Source organism: Microchirus variegatus (assembly GCF_963457635.1).
Source record: "Microchirus variegatus genome assembly, chromosome: 4".
Taxonomy (NCBI): Eukaryota; Metazoa; Chordata; class Actinopteri; order Pleuronectiformes; family Soleidae; genus Microchirus; species Microchirus variegatus.
In genome coordinates this window covers 20,182,812-20,194,411 of record NC_139805.1, presented here as the reverse complement: position 1 = coordinate 20,194,411, position 11,600 = coordinate 20,182,812, and the positions used below count along the sequence as shown (strand labels likewise).

Below are 11,600 nucleotides of genomic sequence, written 5' to 3'. Positions count from 1 at the left end.
CTACCTTATGCATTATTGTAAGAAGAGATGCCAACTATATAAAGACCAGACCCTCAATTTTTCCCAGTTCCAAAACAACCTGCTGACGATTCTGGCTCAGACCCACAGAAACAACCTGCACCGCCTCTCACCTTTAGTCACAAGGCATAGAGAAGTTTAGGCGATCTGTTCAGATGATGACCTATATCTAGAAACAAATGAACAATTTTATATGTATAGCATTTACCTAAAATTACAAACTGCCTTATTAAAGACAGGTATTGAGTTCTTTACTATTCTGTATCTAAGCACCTTCTAAAGTATATCATTTTCAGGGACAGACTCAAATGTAGAACAGGCAGAGTGCCATCAATCAATTTTGGGTGACGACCAAACTTTCCTCACTCTTAAACCGATATAAGCTACTTCATTTTGTCAAAAGGAGGAAAGAAATGGAAGACCAGATTTGACTAATTTTTTTCAAAGACCAACTCTATCATGTGATGCATTCACTAACAACAGCAAGGCCCCAGATTAATGTGTAAAACAAAATTTCTCTGTGCATTCGAACGAGGCGAAAGAAAACCAGATTAAACGCAACAAAGGTGATGGCAAGAGGGTGAAAAACCCATGCACAACTTGAGTCAAGACATTTTCCCTCTGGTGTTTTACAGTGAAGTAGGACTCCTCCCATTCCGAGAATCACATCTTCTTATTCCCATGCATCGTTGAGGAGATCAGGTCTCAATGGTCTCAATACTCGCTACACAAATGGAACTGAACTAAAGAAGCCATTAACTTGGGGTGATGTTATCAAATGAAAGTGCAAACAGCTCGATGAACACAGCAACATAGTTTCTCTTGAGGCAATTCACCTTCCCGAGGACAAACAGAAACACCCACATTTGCAGCCTGTGTATCCTTACCTGAGGAGCAGCAATCGCATACTCAGAATACAAGTGCAGGTGCAGGGGGATCTTAGATGTAAGCCTACTGCATGTACCCATTTAATAACAATTATATTCCAGAAAAAAGATATGATAACCGTATCTACACTGAAGGACTAAAGGGGGGGGGGGGGAATCATTGGTTGAAGTAGCTCCACTTGTTCCGCTTGAAATTTGCAATTTCATCAATGACTTAAAGCTTGGTGGGGTTGTACTCTATCACACGTAACTAAATGTTGTTGTTGTACTGACCCGGGTCAGGTTCAATCGCAGAGCAAAAAAAGCAGCCTCAGAACACTCAAACAGCTGAAGGCTCCCGTCTGTACAGAACTAAGCCTTAATATTATGCCGATTTATCACAAATAACTGTTAAGAGACTGAAGCTATAAAATAAGAAAAATATTTGCTGAGAACAATGCCAACATACAGGGGAAAATTAAGGAGGAGAGCTCTTCTGAATCCTGTACCATATCTGTCCTTTACCTCAGATTTCTTTCTCTGCCTATGTCCATTTCTCTAACTGGAAAGAAATAAATAAAACCTCAGACTGGGGTCTCAGCTTAGTCTAAAAAATTAACTCCAATCCTTTCCACAAAAAAGGCACCAAAACCGTATAAACGCTTCCTTCTTAAATCGCACCTGCATTGGCACAGCTGCCATACAGTAATTCTAATGAGTTTAGTTCAACTGCAATGCTGATGTGTGTCACACACCTCAATAAATTAAATTAAAGCAAGATAACTGCAGTAATGGTCTACACAGTCTAGCCTGCCCTTCAATAAAGACGGTGTTGTTGTTGGAGGAAACAGAGCAGCATGGTACGTTGAATTAAAAAAATAAAAAACAATGCGAAAAAAAAAAATCTCCAGTGTAAAATTGGCTTCAGAAAGACTCGTCAATTCTGCTCTATGCTAGCTACTCCCTGGTCAGTCTGCTAAGTTTTTATGACTGAGGTAGGTTCTTTTTATCTAAGGACAAAAAAAAAATGGAAAGCATCACACACTGAGGCCAGTATTGTGTTTTGCCCTTTTATAATTAAAAAGGTTAAATTCCTGAAAAAACCCTTTCAAGCTTTGAATTCATTCTGAGAACAAAGAAACATTAACCCAAGAGAAGAGGTTTCATTTAGCATCACACCACATATTCTACCTTGTGCAACCCCAAAGTTAGCTATGCTCTTTACCAATTGGTCGCCTTTAAGAAGAAAAACTACAGAGGAGCTTCCATTTCAACTTGCCTGTTCGTCACACGTGTGACAAAAATGAATGCAAACACTGATCGCTCAGGGCTAAAAAAAAAAAAGAGCCTGTCATTCCAAGTCAAATACAAAGAGTGATGGTTGTAGAGAGGAAATAGTCAGGGAGGGGAGGAAGAAAGAAAGGGAGGGGGTGGTGGTGCTGCTGCTTGGGTGCGCGATCCATTCAGTTTCTTTAGTACAGGCATGATGGTGCAGATATTCACTGCATGGTGACAGTTGACCAAAAAGAGTTAGTTGCTTCCAGTGGTGTACAGTACAAAGAGGAATCCTAATCACTTTAGACTGAAGATTCATCAACAGTGCATGTTTGTTTTGTATGGGTATAAATCAGAGCTGCTAAAAGGCTCTGGTTCTGGAGCATCGAGGAGGGTCGTTGCATCTAGTGGATTACTGTGTTCCTGTCCTCATGTTTTAGCCCCCTGCCTCTGTCTCTGTGTGTCAGTCTATGAGGGGACAGAGCTGCAGGGTCAGTAGGCAGTAACCAGGTCCTTGTCATAGTTATATCGGCCCCTCTTGGGAGTAGGACTGTCGGCGCTATCCTCTGTGTCCTCACTGTCTCCTCCTGCACCACCCCCCTCCTCCTCCGAGGAGGAGTCAAGAGTCAGATCTACTACTGCACCTCCTCCGGGCGCCACAGCAGCGCCTCCTGTGACTCCTGCCATCCCCACTGAACTGCTTCCAGATTTGCCTGTCAGGCTGGTGCTGCTGTGGGCTGGCGAATGACCGTTTGCCTCAGGAATGCCTGCAGACAGAGATGCTATTTAAAAACGTTTACATTTTACAAGCGGGGAAAAGGGCACATATTCAGGAAATGTTACAGGATTTGACGCTTACATATATCAACAACAGGGTACTCCGGTGTGTTGCTGCGTTCTCTTTCCCTGTCCCGCTCCTTTTCATCGCTGATGGGTTGCCAGGAGCCGTCAGTTAGGTACTCAATCTCCTCAATGTCCTCGCTCGTCTGTTTCAGAATCTCAGATAGCAGCCTGAAATACACACTTCTATTAGATTTGCCTTATATAACAGATTTTGCATTAGACAATTAACACATTACACAAAAGAGCCATTCCTACTGCAGTGTTATTTGTTTTTCTCTTTGTGGGGAAATAGCCATGTACATCGAGAAATGTTGAGCTCTATAGAATTGTAGTTACAAATGTTTTGCATTGTTGGTACAAGTAGAATAAGTTGGTCATCTTTCTGGATCAAAAGTTTTGAAAAATATAGCAGGTGTAGAAAACATGGCAAACAAAACTCACAAAGCCTTAATAATGAAAATACAATGGTTGGTGCATGATTCAACTTGTATCTAGAGTCCTGAAATTCCCCCCCAACATCATTCATTTTCCATAACATGCAGGGTCATTAACATTGCACAATTGAAAATACTCAGAATTTATTGAAAAGTTCATGATCGAGAATGGCACAAGTCAGAGCGTGTTTCTTTCTCCCTACCCGTCAATTGTGAGCAGCTCAAAGGGAGCGGGCTTATCACAGACGGGGCAGGTCCACGTGGGCTTCTTCTCGTTCATCTGCAGGAAGAAGACTGCATCGAAACACTGAAGGTGGGCACAAGTTAAAACCCGACACGGCACACCGAGTCGCATTTTCACCAACTGGGGAAAGGGAGAGGAAGAAGGACACAGTATGTTAACTATTATCCTACTCAGAGGGACATGTTTAAAAGACAATGTTTAATACTCACTGGACAGATGAGAGAAACACGAAGACCTGTGGTTGCAATTTCACTTTCTGGGTCAAAGCGTAGTTTGTCTTGTACTGCAAGTAGATGGCAGACCGTATAATATGACATCTTTTTTTCATGATAATATTTCATCATATCTATTAAATAGACAATCCAATCCTATCGAAATGGTGACACCAAAAATGTTGAGAGTTGATCTACTTGAACATGAATATCAGGATATTTCAGTCTTTTTAAGAAACGGACAATTGAGCAGATTTTACAAGTAACTTACTGCGTTCACGACAACGTTCTGCACTCTCCACAGAGCAGAGTTTGAGTTGGCTGAAGAGGTCTGCTGCAGTGAAGACCCTCACTAAGTACACTGCCACAGAGTACCGCTGAAAATATAATTCAGACACTGTGAGATATTTTCTTTTAAACTTGAGCATAGAGCAGCTCCAAAATATCTGCAACCTTATGTACACTGAATTGCTGTCCCAGAACAGTCAAACTGGAAACTCTCATTTGAAAAAGTACTCTGAATCTTAATTCAATGGAAAAAATGAGGCGCAAAAAGCTGCAGTTGATGTTCTTGAATGAATTGGTTAATGATTTATTTGTTATATGGAGCAAAGAAACTAGAAAATATTCACATTTAAGAAGCTGAAAAATCAGAAAGCTTGTTTTAATTGTTCAAGAAAAAAATGGAGGCGAGTGTTTTCACTGGTCTAACAGCTGCTTAACCAGTCCAGGATTGTAGCAGTATTTAAGCAGATGGAAGTAATTCAACCTGCTTTAGATTTTATACCATAAAATACTACGTCTCCATTTTTTGGAGACATATAGTCCCTTGTTATTTAACAAGTGGAGATAGTTGCCACAATAACCATAAGCTTTACCAGAATACAAGATCAAACTTCGGACACTGACCTTGCCAAAGTTTCCCCAGGTGACAGTGACTCTGTTAGTGACGGTGGAGAGATGCAACCAGGGAGTGATGTTTACAGGTCGACAAGGACGACGGGGTTCAACACCAGGTTTATTAGAGGGGTAATATCCCTGTAAAAAACACACACAGTTATTATATTTTTATTTTATCTAGATAAAATAGTTTGAGTTGAGTCGACTTGCTTGAATGGCAGGTGGCAGAATTTCCATGAAGTATTTATTTACGTTTTTTTTTATTTTATTTTTTTTAAATAGAGACATAAAATTGCTAACTGCTTCTAGTCTTCACTTTTGTAGAGATAAATTGGAACTTAGAGCATAGTTGTCCTCTTCTGCAGTAACACTGAGCTTCAATCAATGCTTGTCCAACATAACCATTCCTAGCACACCACCGATGCAGCTATTTATAAAGTCTAGGAGAGCCATGATTCATCACTGTAAATGTCATGTCATTGATGCTGAAAATGCATTTTTAAAAATCTAGATTTGAAGAAATTTTAAACTTTTTTACCACTGCATAGTGTTTGGTGCATGTCAAAAAAGCAGCTGCTGCAGAGTCTGAATCGGTTCTGTGTACAAGTGCAATGTGGAAACATCACTTGGATGTGTGAGCTGTGTCGCAAAGGCTATCACATTACAGTTTTTGCTTTGACTACACAGCCTGTGTATGAGACTATACAGTACACATATCTGTGACGTTTAAGCTTCACAAAATGTTTCAAATTAAACAGAAATTAACCAAGGCGATGTCCTGTTTTTGTTTGTGTCAACTCACTGGCACATGACAGTAGGACTGGTTGACTTTGACAGCAATGTTAGGAGGATACTGGTCCTCCTGGACACCAATGGAGTCCGTGTAACAGATTCTGTAAAAGACAAAGACAAGAGAGAAATATTACTTCCAAATTAATACCCAACTGGTTGAGCGAATTACTATAACTATATCTTTATCTGCCAAGTCTGAGAACTTAACTATTCTCAAAAGTCAATGATCATTTTGAAAAAGACAAAAATACAGTTTTCCTTTCATACTCATGCATTAGTGATAATATTCTGTCCAACACTGGCAGATCCAGCACAACCAGACAGCAGGGTTTTGAAATATATATTAAGTTTCAACAGAAATAACTGGGTACTTACCTAAGAACCACTTGGATTGATCTCATTCCTGGACGAAGCTCACTAAGGAAGTGACAATTGAAAATTCAAAATGAGTATCACTTACACCTTTTTAGATGAGTCTGGTTTTGCCTCAACAGAACTAATCTGTGAAAGAAAACGCAAGAATCTTCTTACCTTGCATTTCTGATTTGATCTGCTTGGTTTGGAGTTAACTCAAATATGCATTGACTGTCCTGCAGTTTCTCATTGTTCTGGGCAACTGTAAACAAGTGTCAACAAATTGAAATAACACACAGTTAAATAATTTAGAAAAAATCAATCATTTTAATACAAGAATGAAGAAACTTACTAAGCTCTGTTGGTGGCAATAGTGTCTCCAATGTTTGGTAGAAGGGCAGTGGCACCAGTTTAACCTCTGCTGCAGGTGTGGGGATCGGTTTGGAAATACCATTGAGGTAGTCTGCGCCCTGAGAGGTGGCAGTGGGGGAGGAGTTGAGGGGCGAGTAGGCAACTGGAACGCTCTCTGGACGCCGTGCCGCAAGCCAGCCAGATGTTTTGGGGAAGCGTGACTCGTAGAGCTGCCTGACGTTCTTCAGAAGCTCTGGGCTGTATTCAGTCTGCACCAGCCTCAACGCTCGCCCCACAAGGTCCTGCTTCAGACCACTTTTGCTGCGACCCATTGAGGCCAGCAGTGTCTGCAGGTCTGAGACCCGGAAACTTTTAACCATGTTCTACAGGGAGGAAAAGGCAGAATTAGAGATGTGAAATGAATGCAAGTATGTATAAAGACAGATGAAGTTTTAGCCTATCATAAGACTTAATGGGAGAGCCAATAATACCTTCCAATACCCATTTAAAATGCAGAGCATACCACAAGTGACTTCAGACTCTTTTCTGAACCATGTTGACCAAATTGACCAACTATTGGAAACGTTCAGTAGTTTTAGAATCCTGAACTGGCAATAGCAATGGACCGTTATCACCACAGCTTTTTTGACATGTTTTAACACGAAACGCACAGGTGTAACTGATAACATTAACATCAGCTCTGTTCAGTTCATGCAAGTCAGGACAGTGTGGCAGTGAGGCAGCCTGCATCCTAGGACTGAGGCAGCTAAACGGAACCCAGTCATCATTATTTTGATTACATGCATCTGTAGTCTTTCTTGTGTGTGACACGGCAAAATGTCTTGGCCAATAAAGGACCATTAAAATGTATATATATGTTCACACATCTGTTTCCTTAACCATCATCTAAGACATGTATAAAGAAAAAAAAGTCATGAAAACATTGAATTGTGCTTGAGGTTTGAGAGAAACATAGATTTAATCACAAAAATGTGAAACCTAATAAATATGCAGAAAAACCTTTCTTTCAATATGTCCCATTAAAAAGTGGTTCAATGATTATCAATAAGTAATTGCAAATGACTTTTAGAAGGACTAAATGGTTAATTAATTTACCCACGAGGTGTACCACACTAACCAAACCTTGAGCAGAGGAGGAAAAACAAAACTAACATTTTCTGTCTCAGGATTGACAATAATTCCATAACAATAAGCATGTGCATCTCTCTCCAATATAAATATAACAAAGGTTCAAGATAAGTAGATAATATTTATGAACTGTACAAAAAATTTGCGATGAAAGTTTTACTTTGACGCGTTTCTCCATTTAGAAGGAAGTGATGTTTCTTCAGTCTTCTTCAGTTATCTGACATTTATTGCAATAATTATTTATGTGTGCCTTTAAAAAATAAATAAAATAATAATAATAATAATGAAGTATTGTGTAATTTGGCCACATCAACCCTAGTTTTCTCATAAAATCTAATGATTGTTTTAAGTTAGCGCAAATGTTATTTACTTTACACAATGGGTCAAGATTTCAATTATCATCAATATTACAACTGCAACTATGTCCATGAAAATACATTAAATATTTATGTCACTCAGTGTTTCCAGTCCACAAACAAAAAATATTGAGTATCTCATAAGGAGTAAAGAAAACAGAACATTTAAGAAGCACAGTATTGGGTTATTGGATTACCCATTGGGACAAATAGTTTCCTTGAAATTGAAATGGATAGAATTTTCTAAAAACTAGCAAACGAACTTGTACATTTTGAAAATAGTTGGCGTAATCGATTAGTAAACAATCAAATACACGTTGGAGCCATACACGCGGCACTACTATACAGTATTGACACATTAAGAAGAATAGTTTATTCCAGTAAAAGCAAAAGGAGACGAACCATGCGGTTTTCATGACAGTGTTTAATGAAATTGCAGCAGCAACGAGTGACGAGCAAAGAGTGAGGGAATTTGTCAACAAGCGAAATGTTGTTTTTCAGGAAAACCGCAGACGTCTACCTCGACGAACAATAACGCGGATGCACATTGGCCTTGTAAATAACGAGCTATGCAAACGTATACGTAACATTAAGGATTATAGCGCCTCTTTGAACATCAACAATAAAGTGCCACCCAGTGGCTAGCTTCCCCTAACACGGGACTGTCGGCATTCAATCATGGCAACAGGACATTTTTGACAGGTGCGCAGCTCCTCAAACCAGCTTATTTCAGACAAACACGACTGGTGGACAAATAACGCCATGTATTAACACAGATGTAAAAAAGCTGGCAGCGAATTCCCTAACGTGTGTCTGAGCCCATCATTCATTCCCATGTCTCCCTTTGGAAGCAGCGTGATGCTAGCTCAGCCAACGCATTTGCCTTGTTAACACTACCTAGCAGACTAGCTTTGTTAGCGGTGAAGGCTAGTTCGTTTTGTTTTGACTGCAATGGGCCTCTTCTGTGAAAACACAAAGCCCAAATCATACTCATACAAAGGCCCGGGTTTCCCCACGAAACGTGCTGATGTTTGGCTATTACACACGCAACCGTCTCCCTTCAAACCAAAACTAGCCAAGCTCTACTTACCATCGCTTCCACCAGTTCGGCCGCCATCTTCGAGCAGCAGTACCGCGAGAGTCACAAACGACTGCTCCTCTCCCACCAATGAAACACGTAGGTGGCTTTGATGGACTCACATCCTGAACCAATCACAGGACGACTTTGTTCGGCGCCCGAAGAACTGCATACAAAATGGGCGGGATAACGGTTTTTTTAAAGTTACAGTACAACTTTTTAAAAAACACTAAGAGATAGGTCTCTTTTCTCAAATAGGCCGCGGTTTGTTGTAATTACACCACGTGTTGTTGTGATTTGATATCCATGAAAATTCGGTTTAATGGTATCGAGATTTTGTGGACGTGTGTCTTGAAAACGGACAAAATGCAAGGTGTACGTAAAGCATTGGGGTGTTAAGTGGATCCGGTCGCATGGCCCCTACAAGTCCGCCCCGAGCCAAATATTCCATTTCAGGTTTTTCGTCCAGCCATTAGATTATAGTGTTAATGCTTTGTGTGAGCTCTGGTCACTAATGAATTAAAACAAATAATTAAGAAAAACCACGGAATACGTCAGAGTGTAGATGGATCATGCGATGTCTAATACAGAAACATCACGTTGTGTCACGCTTTTAATGTCATGTAAATAACGCATAGGGGGGGCACGTTTATGCTCCCTCTGGTGATCCAGTCCACAGTTTCCAAAGCGCCTCATATGTGGCAGAGAACAGCCTCATTCAAAGAGAAAATCAATTGAGGGAATTGCAGTATCATGTAATAACATGGTGCGTTTTGTTTTGCTTTACTTTGGAGGTGAAACATCAATACATAATATCGTGGGCTACATTTAAAAAAAGAACAGATGGCTTCATGAAACAGTTTAATTATATGTATAATGTGTTATTTTGTGAGTTAAAATAGAGAAAATATAGGAGATATATCAGATTAAATTAAAAGTCACTCACTGAAAACTATCTACATGTGTAGAACTGAATCACAGTGATACTGCTCTGCTGTATGTTGTGTATTCATTATATGTTCCATTATTTAAACAGAAGAGGGCAATATGTGTCCACGTTCTGATCTGATTGTAATTTCATTCATGCCCTTTGTAAAACTGACAGGACAAAGCAGATCTTATACTGCACCATTACTGTAATCTTGACAAATGTGAGGTGATGGTGCCGTCCAGATTCAATTTTCTGCAATTCCACCGTTCATGGGCCTGTGATTTCATACGCACAGACGCTGTTAAAATAGACCCTTAGTTTAAAATCCCCAACATTGACGTATTGACTCATGAGAAAGCAGATACAGAATAAGTGACTAATGAGATGTGGATATTTTTAAAATTATTTATTTAATTATTAATTTTTTTGTCGCTACATAGACTTACTAGTACGTTGTTTGCATTAGGAAATGATCCCAGAAATAGCCCAGAAATGATCAACAAGTCGTCATGTAAAAAACACAGTTCCCACTACAAATGTTAACTGTTTAAATGGCATCATATCAGATGATAAATCCACAGTTCATGTCAACATTTCACTGTAACTGACTAGAGTCTGAAGTGTCTATATTACATTTGCTGTGTTTACAGCAGCAATGGCAACAATAAAACCAAGAAGCATCTGGAAAAACACAATAAATAAGAAAAGCAGCAATATTTCCATACAGGCATATGAAAGTATAAGAACATTGTAAACACAAATATATATAACTAGGAACAATATAAATATAGGTAAATGGAAAGATAGGGAAAATATAAGAATAGGAAAACAAATTTCGCCAATATACAGGATATGCAAAGTGAAGAGAATAATTGCTGACAATAAAACAGCATCACAATCAAAACAGATTTTAACACTTGAGAAATAAAATTAGATCAAATACAAAGACAATATCAGTACACATGGACTCAGGGAAGATGTGTTTTTAATGAAAGACAAAAACAGGAAACAGTCTGTATGATAATTCAGCCGTTGTATACAAAAAACATAAACATTTCCAGTGGATACAATATAGAGCGTATTTTACAATAACAAATGTCAAGAATTAAAATCACAGGAAAAACTATGTAAAAAGATTCATATTAAAAAACAGGAAAAGAAAATAGTGAACTCTGCGGTAACTGAGGTAATTCTAGAGACAAAACAACTTTGACAGGATAACACTGGCATCTACGAGGCCGTACACAGTTCATCCTTTGCCCACACCATGTCTCACTAAATCTTAAGTGTTTAATCTCCCGTATTTACAAGATTTGCTTAGGTTAATAAAAATAATCCGCCTACATTGAGACCCCCTACATGGGCCTCCCTGGTGCTTCCTTTGCCCCTTTCTGTGAGGGATAAATTCACACTCATATAAATAGTCACCTTCACAACTGTGAAGCACGGCTCTTTGATTCAGGAGGAGGCAAATGCTATGAGTGAAGTTTTGGTTAGGTTAAGTTTATCAGAGACAAAGAACGATATTTAAACTTTGTTGGCTAACATAGATATTCTATTTAATCTTAAAAAAAACTACGTCATTTCCAAAGGTTGAGATTGTGTCACTCGTGAGAGCATCAGGGTTAACCAGAGTTGAGAGGCTCATCTTTATCAGTGATCTACTTTTGCGAAAGAAACAAGGCGCTGGGTTAAAGCAGGGTAAGAAAATAGTCATGTTGTGAAATTCTTATAGCCCTTTGGTGAGAGACGCTTCCATTTATCACCGAATAGCTGTTCAACAGTCAGACAGTTTGG

General features: G+C 39.2%; 1 protein-coding gene across 1 annotated transcript; it reads right to left on the bottom strand.

Annotated features, from left to right (window-relative positions):
• Positions 1–1,059: 1,059 nt before the first annotated feature.
• pias4a (protein inhibitor of activated STAT, 4a) lies at positions 1,060–8,929 on the bottom strand. Its single transcript, XM_083888455.1, has 11 exons — positions 8,885–8,929; positions 6,291–6,672; positions 6,116–6,200; positions 5,960–6,001; positions 5,595–5,685; positions 4,802–4,930; positions 4,164–4,269; positions 3,890–3,963; positions 3,640–3,800; positions 3,019–3,170; positions 1,060–2,926 (listed from the first exon to the last, which is right to left on the bottom strand). The coding sequence occupies exons 1-11, from the start codon at positions 8,909–8,911 to the stop codon at positions 2,652–2,654; spliced, it is 1,524 nt and encodes a 507-aa protein (XP_083744581.1). The 5' UTR covers positions 8,912–8,929; the 3' UTR covers positions 1,060–2,651.
• Positions 8,930–11,600: the final 2,671 nt, after the last annotated feature.